This window comes from Pseudopipra pipra, chromosome 4 (genome assembly GCF_036250125.1).
Source record: "Pseudopipra pipra isolate bDixPip1 chromosome 4, bDixPip1.hap1, whole genome shotgun sequence".
NCBI classification, from domain to species: Eukaryota; Metazoa; Chordata; class Aves; order Passeriformes; family Pipridae; genus Pseudopipra; species Pseudopipra pipra.
Window position 1 is genome coordinate 50,185,075 of NC_087552.1, and position 21,268 is coordinate 50,206,342.

At 40.7% G+C, this 21,268-nt stretch overlaps 1 protein-coding gene across 4 annotated transcripts in view; it reads left to right on the top strand.

Annotated features, from left to right (window-relative positions):
* Window positions 1–3,572: 3,572 nt before the first annotated feature.
* The window catches only part of GABRG1 (gamma-aminobutyric acid type A receptor subunit gamma1), a 63,311-nt gene continuing 45,615 nt past the window's right edge, over window positions 3,573–21,268 (top strand). The window contains exons 1-2 of one of the 4 annotated variants that reach the window (XM_064652908.1): window positions 3,738–3,827; window positions 5,584–5,665. Coding sequence is in view for 2 of the 4 variants with exons in the window: in XM_064652910.1 (XP_064508980.1) it covers window positions 3,736–3,827 (92 nt within the window). In the remaining 2 variants the exon portion in view is untranslated. Of the gene's footprint in view, window positions 3,828–5,583; window positions 5,666–7,039; window positions 7,126–21,268 lie in introns of those variants that run through there. The other 3 variants (XR_010430177.1, XM_064652910.1, XM_064652907.1) reach the window with 3 other exon arrangements.

Sequence of the window (21,268 nt, forward strand, 5' to 3'; positions counted from 1 at the left end):
GTCAATAATTACACTTTTAAGAAGTTAGGGAACAGGTGATACACCCTGGCAGGGTTTTAGAGGTCTTTTACATAGAATTAATCCTGTTATCTTGCACTCCTCAAACCTGGAGGTTAGAAAGATTTCTGATGATCTTGGGCAGAATTTAGATGCTGAGCTGCTCAAACTAGGGCTCTTTTGGTGTTTGTATGGGTATGGCTCTACAGTTCTAAAGAAATTTTTTAAGTGTATATATGTTTTCTCTGTACCTTCCACTATGAGGTAGCAACAGAGCTGAAAGTTAAGATGTGATTTTACATCTAAATACTTAAAATCTTTACCAAATTCAACCTTTGGATTATTTTTTTTCCATTTTTCAGCATGCCATCACTTCCTATTTTATAACTGATATTCTACATTGTGATGAATTAATCAATATTCACTACTTTTTTTCTATAGACTTAACCAAACTGAAACTTTCATCTGTAATTTTTTTCTATTTCTTCTCTTTGAAACCATTACTTCAGTAAGGAATCAGTTAAATGAGATAAGCTCAAGAGCAGATTCATAAGAACTCAAGATTCATGTTTTTAACATGGAAAGTTAATTACTCTGACAGTAGTCTCATGAAGTTTCTGAAAGATGGCATTACTTTCCTATTCACCCCAGAACTATGCAGCTCTTTTAACAAATAACTGATAGACTTAAAATGGTTTTGAAAGACAGTGAATTATGAAGCCCTGTTCTTCTATTCATATACTCATTAAACACAACTGAAGAAGAGACAGTGGTTTTCCTTAGCAGAAACCAAACTTAGTAATTATAGTGATTTGAATTCTATAGTTTTGCTTAACCTTGGTCACTTTGCTGTTTCTGAAGTGATGTCTAGCAGGTTCGAAATTATACTCTTGACTCCTTTCTTCACCTCTGGCCTTTTTTTTTTTTTCTTTTTTAAAACAGCCTTATTACTCTCAGCAGCAGAAGGTGTTTCTAACTGAGAATTTATATACTGTTTTTAGGTTAGCTGTGACAATACTGTACTCAGCAAGCAGCTGAGAAATATCAGCAGGCCTTAATAACTAACTCGCTGTCCTTCAGTGTATTACCATGTATGAGCATCTCCTTCTTCTAGACACCCAACTAGGTAATTTTCCCAGCTTTTCTTTGATATTCTTTTCCATTTTGCAGTTTTTATTTATTACTTCTTTTATTTTTCTTAGGAATACAGACAATCTGAGTTGATTGAGTTGACTTCTTTCCCCTCAAGTTTTCTTCTGGTAGTTAAAGATTATTTTTTGTTCCCTGTTTGCTTTTCAAAACCTCTATACTTATTTTCCATCTAGTATTTTACTTACTCAAGGATAATTTCTTCTAATTTTGAAAGGGATGGATTTCTATTCTTTACATTAAAGTACAAGGAAAATTCAGATTTGGGACTATCTGAAAATGGCTTGTTCTGATGTCATCCTTAGTCTTGTATCATTTGAGAAATCTCATTGGTGCTGTTTTCATTTTAATTTTATTTTAATAGTATTTTTATGTGTCTTAGCATTCTAAACCCAGAAATCAAATGAAAACTTTCATTTTCTCACTGTTCATGCTATGTAGTGTTTTAGCCATAATCTCCCATCTCTTTCACTGGTAGCAAGCTGCTGTATCTACACAGGAGTGACATTAAGTTTTTAAATAGATGCTCCAAACTGCTCACGTAGAAAGAAGATGCCTTGGAATCCTGTAAGTACACTTAAACTTCTTATGTCAAATTTTCTCAGTAGTCACTTTAATTGCATAATATCTTTTAGTGACAGGATGAAATTTTATAGACTGGTAAAGAGTTTTAATGATTCCATAAACATCAGATGCAAAGACGTAGAAGCATTCGTTGCATATTTTGCAAAATGCGGTCAATTTGACAGATCAATCCATAATAAACCTTAGAGCCATGGCTACTTTCAGGGCAGAAGGACTTCCCAGAGAGAAAGGGACTTGGGGACAGGCTGTGCTTATGGTCTTGCTGAGGGGGACAGTAATCCTGCTCCTTGGAGCTAGTGCCACCACCTGCAGCAGAGGAGCTGCTTTTGCACTTACTCTGTGATAAATGCATATGCTTTCCTCTGAGCTCATGCCTCTGCCATCATGCTAGGATGCTGCCTGCTGTGTTAATCCACCAGTAAAGAGACCTCAGGTCATACAATAATATGTGCCTTTACCGTCTGCCAATACCCACAGGACTGGCTATTAATTTTCAAGTCGTTGAATTTTCACTTAATGTACTGCAGCTCTCTGAAGCGTGGTGAGTTTCTTTAACCATTAAAGCAGCTGTAAGCTGTACATATAAAATAATAACCAGATGATGATGTGTAAAGACAAAACACTGCCTTTCATCGGCATAACTACCGGATGGGGGGTTATTTACATTTCTGTGCAGTGACAACTTGACTCGAAGGAGTATGATGATGATGATGACTATAAAACGGTTTGCGCCTTGCGCTGAGAACATGTTGTGCAGATTACTCCAGAAGAGCCCTATAGAGAGCTCCGAGCAGGGGCATCTCAGGGGCCGGGAATTTGGGCTGGGGAGAGATTCAGGGACCATCCGACCCTGAAGACGAGAGAAGACATAACGCGTTACCTAAGCCCTGGCGCCGTCGGGACGTGACCGCCCGTCCCCACGGCCGAGGCAGAGGCTACGAGCGTGGAACCTCCGGTCGCCTCCGCCACCGCGGTGCTTTCCCTGCGGTGTTCGGGAGAGGGGTAGCTGGCGGGGTGTGTTTGGCTACTTTGGCGCGTACGTCTCCTGAGAGAGGCAGAAAGAGGGAGCAACCGAGGAGGAGGAAGGAGGAAAACAGAAGGGAAAAAACCCCCAAACCACGCGTTTTGCACGCTCTGGCGCATGTCACAGCTCAGCACCGCGCATCGCCCACCCCGCGGCTCGTCCCCGCCGGGCGCTCCGCGGCCACGCAGAGCCGTCTGCAGGCGCCGAGCCTGCGCCCATCGCGCCTTGGGAGCGCGCAATTCCCGCGGCTGCCCTTGCGCGCCCATCACGCCGCCTGCCTTCAGCATGGCTATAGGCACCGCGGCTGGAGGGGTGTGCCCCTTCTCCTGGGGACGAACGAGAGGCTGGCGGATATTCCCTTCCCCATGGCTGGGACCGCCCTCCCCAAAATCGCGGTCGTGCCGGACGCGGGGCCGTGCAGTCTCCGCGGGTGTCCGTGCACATCCCCCGGTGTTTCTGTTCCCCGCTGCGGGTCTCCGCTTGGCAGGGCCGAGGGGCTGACTCGGAGCCGCTGTCGGAATAGCTTTAAAAATAAAAAGATTTAAATATATATATATATATATATATATATAGCTTTAAACATATATTTATCATTCTATATATTCTGCATATTTATATATGCATACATACATATATGCATATATATATATATGGTCTATTTCATTTCCCTCTTCGGAGAAAATACCAAATCAATGCCACCCTTTCTCCCAAGCATGTTTCCCTTCTAGTAAAGGAGGCTCCACCTCTGCTAGGGATTGATTCGCCCAGCAGTTTTTAGGATAATTTATGGAGCAACCTGATGAGCCTATTGGGCGAGTTGCTCGGTCCTTGGAGAGTGGGTTTCTACCTGTTTGGGTGTTTCACCCTTCCCGTCCCCTCCCTCTGCCTGCCGTGTGCCGGGGGGTGGTGGGATTAGCAGGGTCGCTGTTCCTCAGCCTCTCCGGAGAAAACCCGGGGAAGGGGAGAGCTCCTTCACGCTCATGGATGCATGGGGGGGCCCCACGCCCCGCTGGAGCCGTCGCCGCGGGGCCCGATTGCTGCTGCTGCTGCTGACCGTGCGGCTGGGGAGCGGGTGAGTACGGCGGGAAGCCCCGCGCCTGCCTCCCGCCGGTGCTCGGCTACCGGCGCTTCGCCCCCTGGGCTGAGCTCGGGGGACGTCGGGCGGGCTGGCGGCGGGGACAAGGGCAGGGGAGGCGGTGTGTGCTGCGCCGCCAAACTTCAACGGAAAAGGTGCCGATGCTGCCGCTGTGGCTCCCACGGGCGGCTGCGGGGGGAGCCGGCACCGGCAAAGTAAAAGTTCAGCCGCATCCCACTTGTTCGCTGGGCTGGCTGGTGAGTCAAGGCTCGGCTCTGTGCTGGGAAAAGCGCGTCCCCGCCATGCCGGGGAGGGCGGCGGGGCCGTGCCGTGCCGGGGGCGGCCCGGGGCAGCGGGCGGGGGAGCCCCCCGCCTGGAGCGCAGCGAGCTCCGTGCAGCGGTGCCATCCCGTGCCCGCCGGGGATGCGGGGACATGGGGCGCGAGCGCGCCCCGCGAGGGACCGCGGCGCTGCCCGCGCCTTCCGCGGGTGGTGCGGGGGCACCGCTCCCGGCGAGGGCACCGCTCCCGGCGAGGGCACCTTCTCGGTGTGCTGGCCGCGCAGCGGGACATCCCGCACGGCACCGGCTCCTGCCTCTGCACCTCTCGGGAGTGCGATCGGGCTCACGCGTGGGATGGGGCAAGGGCAGCTGCTCAAGTCCCAGAACTTGGAAACGTACATTTTAAGGGAGTTAGAATATTGAGCTGAAGGGCTCTGAAGAAACAACAGTTTGGTACAGCTATGTACATGTCTTATTAGTACCCATAACAAGTTAACGAAAAGGAATCTGATCATTCAACTCCATTAATCATTCAGAACTAATGGGAACCATTCCACAGGTTACACTCATAAAAATCACAAAGCAGCACTGAAAGGGTATTTGACTGTTGGCCAGTGTTTTTTTCTTTTTAACGATAGAGCAAATTATCATTCTAAGAGGATATAGAAATGTGTAGTGTAAAGGCTGGGGGAAAAAAAAAAAAGAAAAAAAGGGAAAAAATCCATTAAACATTTTTTAAAGTCTATCAGACTCTAGACCACTTCTCCACACTGAATGATGATTTATCAGTCTGTATGTTGATCTCATGACATCTCTCATCCTCAGAAGGCTGTTGTGTTATCTTAGTTAAAACCACCACTTATTATACTTTATTTATCTCTGTCTTAAAATCTTGGTATATTATGGAAATATTTTTCAAAGGCAGTGATGAAAATTATACCAGTGCAGCTGTGCATCTTCAAGATGTTTCTTAATGATCGTAGTGTACCTCAGGTATGAAAGAAATTATCAAGTGGTTTCAGAGAAAAGAATATGCATGCTAATTTATCAGTTCAAAGACTTAGTTACAAAGGAGAAGGACTAGCTAAAAAAAAAATATTTTTCTTTGTTTGTCAAAGTGTGGTTTGGATTACAGGACTAGGTTATGTATGTATGCATCTCATTAACATTAGTAGTTATACATAAGTTGATAAGAAGTCTTCAGTGAGAAAAAGAGATAACATTAGTATTTATAAATAAGTTGATAAGAACTCTTCAGTGAGGAAAAGACATAACTTACGTGCATTATTTTATTCTGTATTACAGGACATCTCAAATAAAATGGAACCTTTGGTATAAATATCCATGTATTTTAATCAACTATTTTCAGCCTTGCTTTTCATTCAGAGACTACATGGAAAAATGGTGTTTGAAAGATTTATCTTCCCCCCCTCTTTTTTTGTTTTAAGTGACAACAAATGGATATGTTTTGCAGATCATTATTCTCTGGTGTGTAATGCGTGTCAACTCAGGATGCTTGCAGAGACCTCTGGTGCCCTTTAACAGTCTGCCACAAAGTAGGATGGAAATACTATTTTTCTGCTTCTTTGAATGCCTCTCTGTAGTTTCAGCCCAAGATTTTCCTTGAAGTTCAAACTAAAACTATTACAGTAGTAATGCTTTTCTCAAGAATAGACCAGGTTGCACCAGTTCTGACTGTTTTTCTAAAAACATCTTGCAGTAGCCAGCCCACCTTTTCAACACATACTTTTAAAAGATTGCAAATTGCAGTGATTTTAGTACGTGTTTATACACAAAGAACTTTGTGCTGAGTGTGAGTAAAGTTATTTCAGCTGTTATGAATGGAGCTAAAGCCTAAGCAAGGACACTGGAACTTGAGCTCAACCAAGAGTTTATGATTTTAAGGTGCTGCCCCAAAACCTATAGTGTGACATTACACCAAATTTCCCTCACCAAAGGGAACTCTGTAAAACAATTGTTTATGCCCAGTTCTTCACCTGCAGCACAAACAGACCAGAAAGGCCAATGCACTTGATGTAACTTCATGAGTTATTATTTTGAAGGACTACTTTTGTCAATAGCAGACATCTCTTCTGTAGCAGAAATTGGGCTGTGAGCCTTTCTATAAGGGAAAGAGTAGTTACCCAGCAGTCACTGCAGTTCTGAATGTTCAGCAAAACCATTATTCTTGTTGAACTCAAATAAACAGATAATTCATAGGCAGAGCATAAGAGCTGACAGCATAATTATTTCTTTAGTTCCAACCATACAGGTGCAGCATAACAGTAACATTTCTTCTAATTTATACTGTTTTAAATAGTATGTGCTGGTCAACATGCCTAATAGTATATTGTAAGCTTAATTTTATTTTGGCCATATCTTCCCTTTAGTTTTGTGATCTAATGTTCTAAGAGAAATTACAAATGCTCTGCTGACATGCAACTGTCAGCACTGTCAGAAGGTACAAATGTCAACTAATATTTTCTTTTCTTTTTCAAAGTATCTGTTAGGAAAGTATACAATACAGCCTACGTTTTCTTCTCACATAAATTCCTGGATCAGAGTTAAACTTGTCATAACAACATTGGTTTCTTAGTGCTTGATAATAGTGATTTACCATTTCATTTGAATGTCTGTGATGTTTATTCATTATTATCCTCACTTTTATGTGCTTTGCTCATGATGTGACAGTGAAGAACTTGTTATTAAGCAGCCCCAGTGGTTTAAAATATAGTTTATTTTATTAAAAGTTTGTTAATAATTTCTTTTGTTAGTATAAAGTTTAAAGAGACATAAATATTGAGAAATATTGAGAAATTCTTTGCACATAATCTTCTTTCAAGGTTTCAAGGAAACCTTCCAACTATGTCATTCCGTTTAAAAAAAAAAGCTGTTAGCAAACTGAACCACATTTTCAATTACTTTTAACTTTTTTTTTGTTAAATATGCCTAATGCTGCAAAGAACACCTTTGCTACCTATTCAAGCCTTTCTGAGCTGGACAGAAAAGGCTACAGGTGGGCACTTGTTGACTTTGTTCAACTTTTTTTCTGAATATGTAAGTCTGTCCACAGAGTTGATTACAAGGGAATTGGGGTAATATGTGTTTTTTCTTTGAAGCTGCAGAGGAATTGTAATAATCTTGGTCAAATAGAACACCTAGTTTCTATGACCAGTGAGACCACTTATATGGACTAGGCATATTCATTGATTGAAAGTGAGTTGCTTTGGTTTACACTATCATATATATACACTAAAAATGTCATGTATGTTGTACTCACAGAAAACCAAAGGTAAGCATCAAGGCCTGTTGTTGTTCTACCATTTATGAGAGAAGAGTACTAGCACATTTTTAATTACCTACATAACCCTTTCTTGCATGGCATACTAAATTGATCATGTACTTGAGCAAAATAATGTTATTACTTATTTGGTAAAGAGGATCAGAGACAACTGCTAATTACAAATGACTGTAATAAACTGTCAGGAACCTTTCAAAGGATTGTGGATGACAATGACACTAACTTTTATTTCTTAACATTTTCCCTGAATGGTAATAATTTGTACAGAGTAATTTAGATGCAATTGAATTAATCTGGAGATGACACATGAGTCCTGATTTTGCTTTTTCACACATGCAAACATTTTTAATAAGACTAAAAATAGTGTGGTGAGTTCAATGGCCTACAGGCCTATGTAAAAACTTGATTCTATATATCTAAGCTTAAAATGGTAAATCATTCACCAACACTGAACTAATAGAGGTAACTAGAGAGACTAGAAAGATCATCAGTGGTTCATCAGTACAGAACTTATTTCAAAGAAGAGAGAAATCTCAATGATATGGCAAAGATGGAAATAGTTTCTAAAATATGCTTTAATTGGTAGATGTTCCAGTCAATAGGATCTGTTAAGACAATCCAAGTCTTATATGAGAATAAACAAAACTGGAGAATTTACCCTGGCTTCTGTATCAGGTTTGCTCCTTCAGTATAACTGTTCTAAGCCCCTGCATAAAGACAGCATAAGGAGGAATCCAGTGAAGTATTGTACAGTATTTCTAGACTGAGGTTTCTCTGGCTTCCAGCCAGTGGATCTCTTGCTTTCTTCTGCTCGCAAAAAAATCTTGAGCTTTTTTCCCAGTGCCACCTGCTACAGTTGGCTCAGCCGCTGGATCCCTTGTCCATCTCTTTGTGGGGAAATCCAGGTCTCAGTTGACACTTCTGGTTCTACAGGGTAGCGTCAGGGTGCAGACCAACGGCTGCAGCTGCTCTTCATGAGCATGATCTGCATCCATCTGCTCTTCAACAGGGAAACCAGTCATCAAAGCTCATCCTGCATGCCTCTGCCTAGTTTTGCCTTGACAAGAACTCAGAGCACTGCAAGTGAATCCTGAAAATTCTTAAAGGAATTAGCATTTTGGTCAGAAAACATCCTGGTGCCTTTCTTTTTCCAGCCTAGTCTTTGATAATGTGTTGTAGAAACCTCCTCACCTCTTGGAGATGGGAAGCTGCAGTGCAGTTAAATGCCTAGCAGTTGTTGCAGGATGAATGATCTAATCCAAAATGAAAGTTCTACACAAATATGTCACAATTGGAGACACTCTACACAGAATGGAAATTTCCACTGAATTGGATTTACCCATGCTACAGTCAAATTAACTACTGTTCTTCGAACAACTATTTGAAGTTTATACCTGGTATATGCAGTTCAAGAGGCAACTTGATGGCTGCTTACATTTTCCTCTCAGATAAGTAAACTGAGCTACTTACATTTCTTCAGAAAATTTTGAATTATATCCTTAACCATTTGGTAAACCCTTTCCATTTTTCTTTGAAAAGCATACTTAAAAATGGCTAGATTATATAATTATTAGCCTCATTAATGGCAGATACACACAGAATATTGGTTCACTACTGCTACTTCATACTGCTCAAATACTCTGTTGCAGGATTAGCTTCAGTATGACTCAGGTGTTCTCTTTGCTTTCTACCTTGATCCTCAAATCTTTTCTGTGTCACTGCATTACTCTCTGGTAAGGTGTGAATGGCTAATTCTGCATTTCCGAATTTATATACGATCATTTTTATTTGTTTTCAGGAAGACAGACATAGTGAATAGGAAAAATCTGAGGTAACATGAGATATATGCCCTTTGGATTAAATTATTTGAGGCTTCAAATAGATTGTTAGTCCTTTCATTTAATATGGTTTTCTTCTTGTTTAAGACAGTGTATCATGAGGAATTAAGTCTTATTGTTATTAATATAATATTATTGTCCAATTTATCTTTCAGAATAAAGTTCAACCAGATGGAATTTATATTAGGAAAAAGTTGTAGCATTAAGTGTTCATTTAGGTGGCTAACTTTCACTATAAGTCACGACAATTTTATTTTTCATTGTCCAATGCCGTATTTATATGACAGAATAAATTATGCAGATGTTTTTAAAAATAAAGTACCCTCATTTTTTTTCTCTGGAAAAGAACAGTACTTCATCTCATGACCATACAGCCATTGAATATGTACTGGATTCTATCAGACCTGCTGCAGGTGAGCTATGGACCTGCACCTTAGGTTCTTGCTTTGCCAATGAGGGACATCCAACTGATGGCCTGCAGGTTATACCTGGCAAAGGACAACTCTGCTAACCATAAATTTTGGTCACCATCTAACAAAAAGTATAATACATATGTTTTATGTTTAATACACGATAAATTACATCAGAGAAGACATAATTTTGTTCAGAGAGAGAGACACAGCAAGCTTTTTATTGCATGGTTTAGATATTTCCATTAGTCCTTACACAGTATATTCACCTTTTTGAACAATTATTCATTACTTAATTGGCCTTTGGATTAGTCCATAATTGTCTGATAACAGTTACACTAAAATTTCAGTAGAAGCCATTCACTGTGTTTCTCATAGGGACATGTTGCCTAGTTATTGTAGTTGTATGTTTTTTTCTGTGAATTCAAGCCATATTTACTTATATGACGCAATTATGGTGCACAATTCAATGCAAGTCTTTGGTTCTGTTGTTGCTTCAGTCCAAACACATTTCTATGCCTCCTGTGGGAGGAGGCTGGTACCTGCTCACATGTGTATCAGAAGTTGGAACTATTTCATATAAGCTTGTTTTTGTGAAACGCTGTAGTAGATTTCTTGTTACCTGAAGATTTTGCAGAAAATATACAGTGAATTGTGTTAGAACAATGTTCACATGGATATGTTGAAATATCATCAGCTTAAATGGCTGAAAATGCCTTATAAAGGAGAGCTCATTTGATATATTCATTGGGATGCTGGTGATATTTTAAGTAGAATCTAACAAAGTTGACTTTGCAATTTGGTGAATGTTATAATGACTGTGGGATGGCATTTAATTAGGCTAGGTTATGGTTCTCAGCATTCATTTATCATACATTTGTTTTAAGGCTAGTTTCACTATGGAAAGCATTTCTTGGATCAAGGCACTTAGCCCTATCAACAGTGTATCAGTTAATTTTGAACTTGATGACAATTAACCTTTCATCAGTCAAGTGTAGATAGAGATCTGCAGCCTCAGGGATGGTGTGCTGCTATGTGGCACATGGATTTATGTGTGTCTGTTGTTGTGTGAAGATGGTAGTCTGAAGCTCCCAGGAGATCTGATACTGCTGTGGTTAGTACATGTTTCACATATCCAGAGAGGTGATGCCTTTTAATCACCATGTCCTTCCTCAGCAGTTTGGTGGTATTTTGACCTTTATTTAGTATTGTTTGTCCCTCTTCAGTTATATCTACTTGGGCTTTATAATTTTCTATGGTTATTCTCTTCTGTTCTCCAAGTCTTCATTCATCCCCTGGTAGTTGATCTGGATAAACAATGGACTATGTCCATTTATATTTTAATTATTTGATTACATAGTGTGGCCAAAACCCAAAAAGAAGATAAAACTTACCAACCAAAAAAATAGGACTTACCAGCTTACATTTACAGGTTTCATTCAAATCCAGCTGAAATAAATCTCCCTAAGAATTTTAGCAGTCTTAGACTTCAGTTTCAGTCAAGGCAGTACAGGTTGTACTAAAGCCTGCTTTATCTTCCTAATAGGTTGTATTTTTGTTGCATGCAATAGATGTAAGGCTTTACTTAGAAGACGTTTTGTAGAGGTCAATAATATAATCAGTTGTTGTGAGCCAAAATGAGGGGGAGTGTTGATCTGCTGGAGGTTGTGAAGGCTCTGCAGAGGGAAAGGCTGTACCTATGGGCCAAGGCCAATGGTATGAGGTTCAACAAGGCCAAGTGCTGGGTCATGACAACCCCAGGCAGTGCTGCAGGCTGGGGACAGAGTGGCTAGCGAAAAGGACCTGGGGGTGCTGGTTAATGGACAGCTGAACATGAGCCAGCAGTGTGCCCAGGTGGCCAAGAAGGCCAAAGGCATCCTTGCTTGTATCAGAAATAGCGTTGCCAGCAGGAGCAGGGCAGTGAATATCCCCCTGTACTCGGCACTAGTAAGGCCACACCTTGAGTGCTGTGTCCAGTTCTGGGCCCCTCAGTACAACAAAGACATCGAGGTGCTGGACTGAATCCAGAGAAGGGCAATGGAGCTGTGAAGAATCCAGAGAGTAAGTCTTAAAAGGAGTGGCTGAGGGTGTTGGGGTTGTTTGGTCTGGAGAAAAGGATGCTCAGGGGCGATCTTATTGCTCTCTACAATTACCTAAAAGGAGGTTATAAAGGTGGGGGTCAGTCTCTTCTCCAAGGCAGCTAGAGATAGGACAAGAAGAAATGGTCTCAAGCTGCACCAGGGCAGGTTCAGACCGGATATCAGAAAGAATTTCTTCACTGAAAGGGTTTTCAGGCATTGAAATGGGCTTCCTAGGGAGGTGATGGAATTGCCATCCCTGGAGGTGTTCAAGAGGCGACCGGATGTGGCATTTAGTGTTGTGGTCTAGTTAACAAGGTGGTGATCTGTCAAAGGTTGGACTCAGTGATCCCAGAGGTCTTTTCCAATCTAAATGGTTCTGTGATTCAGTGAAAACAAATCATACATCATGTTCTGCAAGTTTGTAATCAGAACGTGGAATAATCGGTGCAAGAAAAGAGAAGTGAGAAGTGTTTTGTATTTCCTCATTTGTCTGGGTTGGAACAAGAACTGCTCAGAACATCAGGAATAAAGGTATTAGCATAATGTTTCCTGAAAACAATTTATTTTTTTCTATGTTGAAAGATTGTTTTTTTTACCAAGCTTGCGTTTGTAGCCAGGGCTGCTGTTTAAGAGGAGGAGAGACTGGGTAATGAATTGATGGGAACATTATAAGACTACTAAAGGTAAAGTGCTAAAGTCATGCACCTGGGTGGCAAGTCCCCATCAACAGGACTGGAGCTAGCTAGCTGGGGAGCAGCTCTTCCAAAAGGATCTCAAGTTCCTAATGGAGAGCATGGAACCTTGGCAGCAAAAGAGGCCCAGCAGCCTCCTGGGCTGTAGAACCAGATGCACATTCAGGAGGTTAAGAGAAGTGATTGTCTCCCTCTGGTCAACACTTGTGAAACCGCATTGAGATACTGCATCCAGCTTTGGGTTTAAACTGGAGGGAGCTCAGTAGAGGGCTACTGAGCTGGTCAATCAGGAGCACCTGCCTATGGGGAGAAGGCTGATCTGACTGGAGAAGAGATGGCTTTGTGGGAACCCAACATCAGCCCCCAGCAGTTACGGAGAGATGATCAAGAAAACAGAGGTAGGCACTTCCTAGTAGTGCATGGTAAGAGTATGAGAAACAATGGTGATGAATTACAGCACCAACTTGTAATTCCCAACTCAGTATAAACAAAAAAATTCACTGGGAAAATAATTAAACAGTGGAACAATCTGTCCAGTGAGGTTTTGGGATGTCTGTCCATGGAATTTTCAAAGACTAAGCTGGATTAGGCTGTGAGCTTCCTGGTCTGAATTTGGTGGCCCTCCTTTGACTAGCAGTAAACTTCCCAAGATCCCTTCTAAATTGTATATGGAAATTAATAATTTCTGTGGAAAATCAAAGGAATCCTCTTAGAGTTGTTTTTTTAATTTATTTTGTGGGTTTTTTTCCCCTTGTTTCTTTTTTTAGCATTGTTTACTACCTTACTTGTGCAAATTTCATGCTCTCTGTTGTATAGCACAAAGGTTGTAGAAACAGGTAGTTGTCTCTCCTTCAGGTCTACAAAACTGGGAAGAATATTTTATATGGTCACATATGGAGGTAAAGAGTTCTTTTAATTAAGATGGTCAAAGTAACATTGCTATACTATTCAAGCTGAATATGTTTGAGAATGCAACAGCTCCAAACTGATGCAGAGAATTACCCCGTACTTGGATAGAGAGATGTGAGAAAAATTGTCAATTGATTTCTGGACTGCAAGTTGATAGGAGTAGAGGCAGCAGTTATACTGGTCTGACCATGTCAATATTTGGATGAACTTTCAAAGAGAAAAAATAAACTTTGTATTAGATGAGAAGACTGATGGATAAAGAATATCTGTGATGCTTTGAGTCCTTTTTTTGTGATCTGTAAAAGCCATTTGAATTAGTAATATCTGACTAGTGTAATTTCAAATAGTATGCAGCATTATATGAAAATTGACTTGGAGAAGAACAATTTGTATGGATCTCAGAACAAAATTGTTCTTCTGGAAGATATCTTTAATAATATCTGTTGTTCTTAATGTTAAAAATTCACATTTCAATAAATATTTTTTGCAGATTGTGCCTTTATTAAGTGTTGAGTTAAGACTAGTTGCATTGTTCAGTAATTTTGGATGTTTTTACTATATTAGTATCACAGAGATGTTGAAGATTTTATAAGACATGATAATTCTTTTAAGTGAAGGTCTTGCTAGGACTAAAATTAATTCTACTGAAGTTATTATGTGTGAGAAAATGTTTCATATCTTTCAGGGATATGCTTCAAAGCTGTAATGACTCAAAAGATCTTGATCATCTGATGCATGTGATATGTATTAAGATATCACAAGTTTTATAGTCTAAACACTCAAATACATAGGCAAAACTTTTTGTTTCAGAGAAGGAACAGCAGGGTTACATGTCTTTATTCTGTTAGTGCTATGATTGTTCATTTTTTTACGACAGAGCTTTAGTTATTTAATACTAAGTAAACTTCCTTGCACAGTGTCATGGTTTGAGATAGTCCCCAAATCCAATTCTCTAGTTCCATTCCCCCTCCCACATCTCAACCTAATGTGAGATGGGCTTTTCCAGACAAAACACACCAGACTCAAGTTCTGGTCTCCGTATGGAGGCGTGGGTTAAAGGGGTGGAGTGTTGTCGTGGTTTGGACCTTGTTTTTCCCCAGAGGGCTGAGAGAAGTGGTAGACCCCAAGGGGTGGAAACCCCTAGAAGTTTTGAAATTCTGTCCAATGGGCGCTCCTGCAGAAATGTAAACATATCACAACCAGACCGGAAGAGAAGAGTGGTAGTTTTTGGTTGTTGGAGAAGTGGTGGCCATGTTGTGAGCCACGAGGAAGGGGCTCTGTGCCCCTTGGGGCCTCTGGCCCCCTCCCAGCCCCAGCTGGGGGGCTGCAGGGACCTGGAACAGCATAAAGCTGGGCTAGGTGCCTGTAGTTATGCCGGGAGATGTTCTCTCCATGGGCGCAGAGCAGCAGCCGGGACTGACCAGAGAAATGGTGGCAGAGAGCCAGAGACTGATAAGGACCTGAACTGAAGGAGCAGCAGAAGCAACAGCAACAGCAACATGCAGCACCGGAGAGAAGACTCCTGGAAAGGGAGGAGAAGAAGAGAGCAGCAGAGAGACAGAGTTTGGGGTAAGAGACTGTACCAGATCCCCCAAAACTCCCTTGGAGACCCTCTTGGAGAAGAGGGACATGGACTCCTATTTTAGAGGAGCCTTGGAGTATGCAGCACGAGAGAGAGAGGAGCTGAGAAGCTCAGGGCGTCCCGGAGCTGGACCGGGATGGCCAGATGGAATGCGGGGGGAGTTGACCTTGGTTCTCCCCCCCCTTGCACTGCTGCCGCGGTGGCAGCCTGAGAGACGGAGCACGGAGCTCTGCAAACGGGAACTTGAATCCCCTGAGGAAGGGACTTTCACGAAGATGCCCCTGCATTTCGTGATATGCCTGTGGTGATGCGAGTCTTGTCCCTGCTGGCAGTCCACAGGTGAGGCCTTCGCTTGGACCGAAGGAGAGCCGAGGGGCTTGGAGACCCCCTTGTGTATGTTGAACAGAGATCCAGCTACAACAACCCAGTTACTGCTGCATGGAGGACAGAAGAGGAGCTGCTGCTTAAGGACTGGAAGGGATCTGTCCTTCTTTCCCTCCTGGACTTTTATTTGGAGGGGAGAGGAGACCTGATCCACTGTAAATACTATATGTCATGGTAGAGATAGTTTGTGATCGTGTGTATAATGTGATATGGTATTTATTTGTACAGTCATTGTAATATATTCCCTTTCCCCCACTTTGAGTCTGATGTGTTTTGTCTGGAAAAGCCCATCTCACATTAGGTTGAGATGTGGGAGGGGGGGATGGAGCTAGGGAATTGGATTTGGGGACTATCTCAAACCATGACACACAGTTTATACTTCTAATCTAAAGTTCTAATGTTTCTTTCTGTGTATGAATTTCTAATATTTTTTCTGCACTTTTCCCTGATAATTAAGGTCCATATTCATCCCTTCGGTAAAAACTCAGAAAGAAGAAAGGAAAGAGGAAACAGGGCAAGAAATTATAAATAGCCAAACAAATATGACTTTAGAGAAGATGAAGAGCACAAGGCACTATGTGTATTCAGAAGAATCAACCTAACAGTATGTAGTAGGTCTACTGGAAAAAAAGACGTAGGGAATAAGTGAAACATACTTCAATGGGAGAGTGAAATACAATTTGACACACAAAAGAATATGCCAAAATCTGGCAAGGCAGAAGGAGTGGGAAATAGATTGATGAAAGCAATCTGAGATGGAATGGATGAGGGAAAAGAGATTTTTGTCAAGAGACTGTCTAAACTAGTTTTGGAAGGATGAAGATGAAGGAACACAACATCAGTGACTCTATATCCCACAGGATTAGGAAGAGCAAATAATGCTTTTTGGAGATGTATTTTCAGTAGCTGTATTTCTTTGCTTGCAGTTATGTTTATTTTCCCAGAAATTTTCTGTGACACATAAAGCATATGAGTGAAGATGCTGATGATGAAATGCAAAAGAGAATTTGTTTCCACAGAAGGTTAATAGGACTGATGAGTATGAAGTCAGCCATGAAGTTTGAAAGATAAATCTTGACAGATGTTTAAACCATGCACTACTGACAGCTAGCAGTGATAGTGAGCTTTCAAGAAAATCTTCTGTAGAAAAATGTAATTGTGCTCTGTTCCAGCAGTCATGACTATGTGGTCCTGTCTATTGTTGCTACTGAAAAGAAGTAATATTTGTGTATGTACAGGAGTCCCAATCCTTTCTCAGCTTCTAAGGATATTATGAGTCTATCTGAGGCCCTTGTTTTATCTTAGGAAGATCCAAGAAAGTATGCAAATGTGTAATTTAAATTGCTGACATGAGAGTAATTACTCATTTCTACCATGGTGAAGTTGCATTTTGTTCTCTATTTAAGGAAGTTTCCTCTGTTTCAGGCACTTCTGAAACTTATCATCCTTCTAGAGTTCAAATTTTCATCTACACTTGTTCCTATGCCTTGGTTGTTCACACGACACATGCCTAAGTACTTACATTTCTACCTTCTGAATTAGTCATCAGCAACCTCTCTACAAATGTCTGACTCTGGACATTGGGGTGTCAGTGACCATGTTTAGCTTTTTAGCTTTAGGTCTTCTTTCATGTGTGGAATTTGGCTAGGTCAGACAACCTCTGACCCCTTATTGATGGGGCTATGAAATATACTTCTTTACCACATACAGACATATAATGTTTGGTGTTTTACAGTAAGCTAGTGCCTGGTTAGATGTCTGATTTGTTGGAACACTTCACTGGGAAACTTCTCTGTCGTGACTGACTTATTAGGAAGCCCTGTCTGGTTTAAATGTGCTATTTTGACAAACCTCCGAAGCAGTACTGTTGCTAACAACGTAATCTCCCATGTTTACACTTTAAGAAACCTTACCATTTTCTCTGAAAGTTGAGAGAAATTGCTTGTTTGTTTATTAAGTAATGGAAAATAAAAGTTAAATTGTATTATACCTAGACAAAGGACATCTATATAATATGCTGGGAAGCACAGCCAGTGAATAATAGCTGTCTTAAGGCATGTTTCATCATTTAGCTAAGTATCACTTTGCCCTACCTCTGTATTGGTAAAACTCCTGAAGCAACTGAAGACCCTCAGCTAAATGAAGTAACACAACTAATCTTACTGTTTTCATTAACGTACATAAGGTGACTAGGAAAAAGGTATATTCCTTCCACATCTTGTAGCATAGAAACTATCTGAAACACTGACTTTTCTTCTTATTTATTTATTAAATGATTATCAGAATATTCCTTGTATGGAAGGATTTTTTTATCTCCAAATAGACAAGGCCACTATGCAGGTTGTCTGAACCTCATGGGTACCAAGGGCTTGATTGAGTTGCTTGTGCGCAGACATGAAGCATCAGTGGAGATACTTCATATTCCTTGCCAAGTCTCTGCTGCTCTAGAAGTCTACAGGCTCCCTGTAAATCAACCCAGCTTGGAGGACTGGATACCTTGTGTGTGTTTGATGGGAACAGGAGCCTAGGAATGGGCAACTAAATTGGTGCTTAGCCATGTTTAAATACTCCCACTTATCCTATATGTGTACTTCTGTGTGTAATACTTAGACATGCATGATGTAAATAGCAGTAGGAACACTTTCACTGTATCAATTTTTTTCCCAATTCATTACATAACTTGACAGATGTTAATTGCAACTCAAAGCTCATCTGATTGGTTTTTCTCATATTTAAAGGAGAACAAAGACCTATGACATTAATGTCTGAAGATGAGCATGTTGCCTGATGTTGAAAAGACTTATTTAGTCATTAGTCACTTGTGCTCAGGGATTTATTAGTCATGGTAATGTCTCCAATTAGTTGAAGGACAGAGAGCATAATTGGGGCACTTTTTGCCTAATTACTGTTAACTGTGTACGTGCAGTTTACTGTTCAGTTTATGAGACTAGCTGAAGTGTTACACCAACAAGCATCTTAAGAGGTGAGGTCTCTTTCTTATTTATAAAATCATTAAATTCGGGATTAGCACCTGCAGTAATAGATGTAAAGTAGTGCTGTGCCATGAACAGGAACGTTTTAATGTTTGATGTTGTATTTTTGTTCTAAGTCACAGTCTCTCCAGATGTTCTGAAAAAGAGCTACTGTCTGAACTTTGTTGGAAAAAATATATTTTATAGTAAATGGAGAGAGGATCAAGCATTATCTTCTGTGTATAGTGAAATGACCTTTAGATGAACTTGGAAAGGAAAAGAATTCCTCTTTAATTAAGTTTGCCTTTCTTCCTGAGGTTGTGAGAGAGAGGGGAAAGCGCTACTGTTACAGTGAGAATTGAGTTAATTGACATTAATCTTCATAGGTTTGTTAGATTTATTTTAATGGCAAAGAAGTAAAAAGGTGCTCAGCCAAAGTTAACTGCTGCTAAATAATTGAATAGTATACCTCAATTTAACATTTTCTTTTCTGCTTTGAAATGAAGTTTACTGCCTTCTGTCTTTCCTTCTATCCCATTCCAAACCCTGGAGAAAGAGCTGGAGATACACGGTAACTTGGTAAAAGAATAACAGTTTTGAATCCTCTTGTCTTCCAAAGTGAATGTTTCTTTAAAGAACATGGTCCAGCAAGCTTGATTAGATGCTGGTAACACCATCTCAACTGATCTGCTTACTGTGTACAAGGGATTTCTATCTTTGAAACAGACTAATTCAAATCTCTTTAGCATGACAAAGACTGGTAATTCTGGACATTACTGGAATGTCCTGTTGCCTTCATGTCACTAGATGGTCTTTTTGGGGAACTTTGTGCAACTCCCCCCAGAACACCTGGACTGAGAATTCAAATTGGCAGGTGGTGTGCTTTGCTTCCCTGGAGGGCATACAGAAGACTTTCTCTATGATTGGGTCACTTCCTTTTTCCAGCCTGCATCGTTCCTTCTTACCACAGTCCTGTTGTTGCACACTGGTGGCTATGACTTAGGAGTCAAAGATGAAAAGCCCAGTAAGATAGAAACAGACAGAGTGAGAATAGCTGTTTTCACCATGTAGAACAGCAGTAATCCAGTTCTTCCGCATTTGGTTATATTATCATCTGATCTGTGATGGTCTCTTTGCTGGTTTATCTAGTGGATTAGTGAGTCACAAGCTCTTGTTAGCCTTGTGTATTAGTATGGAAGTCTACTGTATTTCTTTTCTAGTGGGTGGCACTTTTTTCAGTGTACAATATTTTCTAGATAAAATCACATAGTTCCATGTAAATAGTCGGAAATGCACATTTCAAGCCAAAACTTGTCAGACACTAAGTAAATAAGGTTGCTTCTAATAAAAGTGTCTTCTTAAATGGATTTATTTGCTAGTGTCTAGAAAAACTCTCAGATGTTGGGATGGAATTTTTCCCTCTCCCTCTGGAATTGCATTAATAGCTTTCTAAGCTGTCGCTGTATGCCTATCTGCCATTCAGAGTTTTAAAATTGGAGGAGGACCAGAGGGCCTCCAATCAAGCAAGACAGAAAGTGAAAATTTGAAATGGATTTGTATTTGCATTTTTTTTTCTTGTCAATTTTTAAATTTATTCAAATATAGTAAATTGTGGAAAAGAGACAAGTGGAGATAAGGTTGCTGAGAGAGATTGTGCAGCTTCTATCCTTGGAGGTCTGCAAAACCCAACCTGATCAAGCCATGAGCGAATTACTCTGACCTCAGAGCCAGCCCTGCTTTGAGTAGGAGTCTGGACTAGAGACACATCTCATGATCCTTTTCGCACTTGAGTTGTCCTGGGAATCTATAAATAAAATTAAGAACTCTTCAAAAGGTCAAGATGTTCAAGGAACTGTGAGTGGAGGTGTTGTGGATGTAACTCCTATTGGCTTTTCTTAGTAATGACGTGACTTGTACTTTTCATTTTGGCTAAATCTCTGCTATTCTTAATAACATTGTGTAAAGAACATTAAATCAGGACAAAATAGTGTCACAATCACTTCAAATTCTCTGCGAATAACTGGGCTGATCCAGTGAGTCAGGTGCCCTGGATCTGTACAGAGCTCTGGTTTTTTCATTGTACTTTCTGCTGTTTATGGGATGGAGGACAAAAAGAGGAAGAAGAAAAAGGTCAGTTTTGCAGTGGGTATGTAGAGAGCTACTTATAAATTAACTTTTACTCCTCATCATCTTAATGCCCCTGGGAAAAGGCTGGGATTGCCTCTCTACTCTGAGCAACTGTAATCCATTTTGTATAGTAATTAGATGCCAAAAAATTGCAAGTAGACCATAAATAGATACATTAAAAAAAGCTGTGTGGTAACAAAACATGAAAGAGATGGCAATAGGTAGCTTTGAGGGGAAAAAAGTGTACATTTACAAAACTTAGCTTCCTACTTCTTTTAGTGCTCCCATTAGTGGGATCCTGCTAATGGGAAATGTTAAATATTTAATATCTGACATTTCTGTGATGTCTATGTAGTGCAGTAAAGATTAAGTATTTTATAGTGCATTTCAATTTAAAAGTATGAAAGTGCTTTTCAGACTGTTACAGGGAAGCTGTCATATTACTTTCAGCTTTAACAGACTCTTTCAACTTGTTTGCAGCAAGCTAGGTATGAAAGCCTGGATATCCAAACAGTTCATCCTCTGGGAACCTGTTGAGTTGGGGCACTGTTGACTTGAAGTTTCTGTCGCACTTCCTAAATTAAACAGGCATGCCAAAGCCACCAAGCAGTTTGCACAGCCATGGTAGCTGTGATTTTCGGTGAGACTTGCTAGTGTTATCCGAGAGGTGATGCAAGGCCTTGCGGTTACAGACCAGTTTGAAGCATTCCCACAAAGGACTGCAGTAGAAACCAGGCTTGCCTACTCTTTCTCTGTCCTTTACTGACTTTTTCTGTCTGTTTTTCACATGGAACATACTAGAGGTTTTCTTTCCTGTAGGAAATTTACTGAAAAATACCAGGCTTAGTTTTGAGGGCAGAATA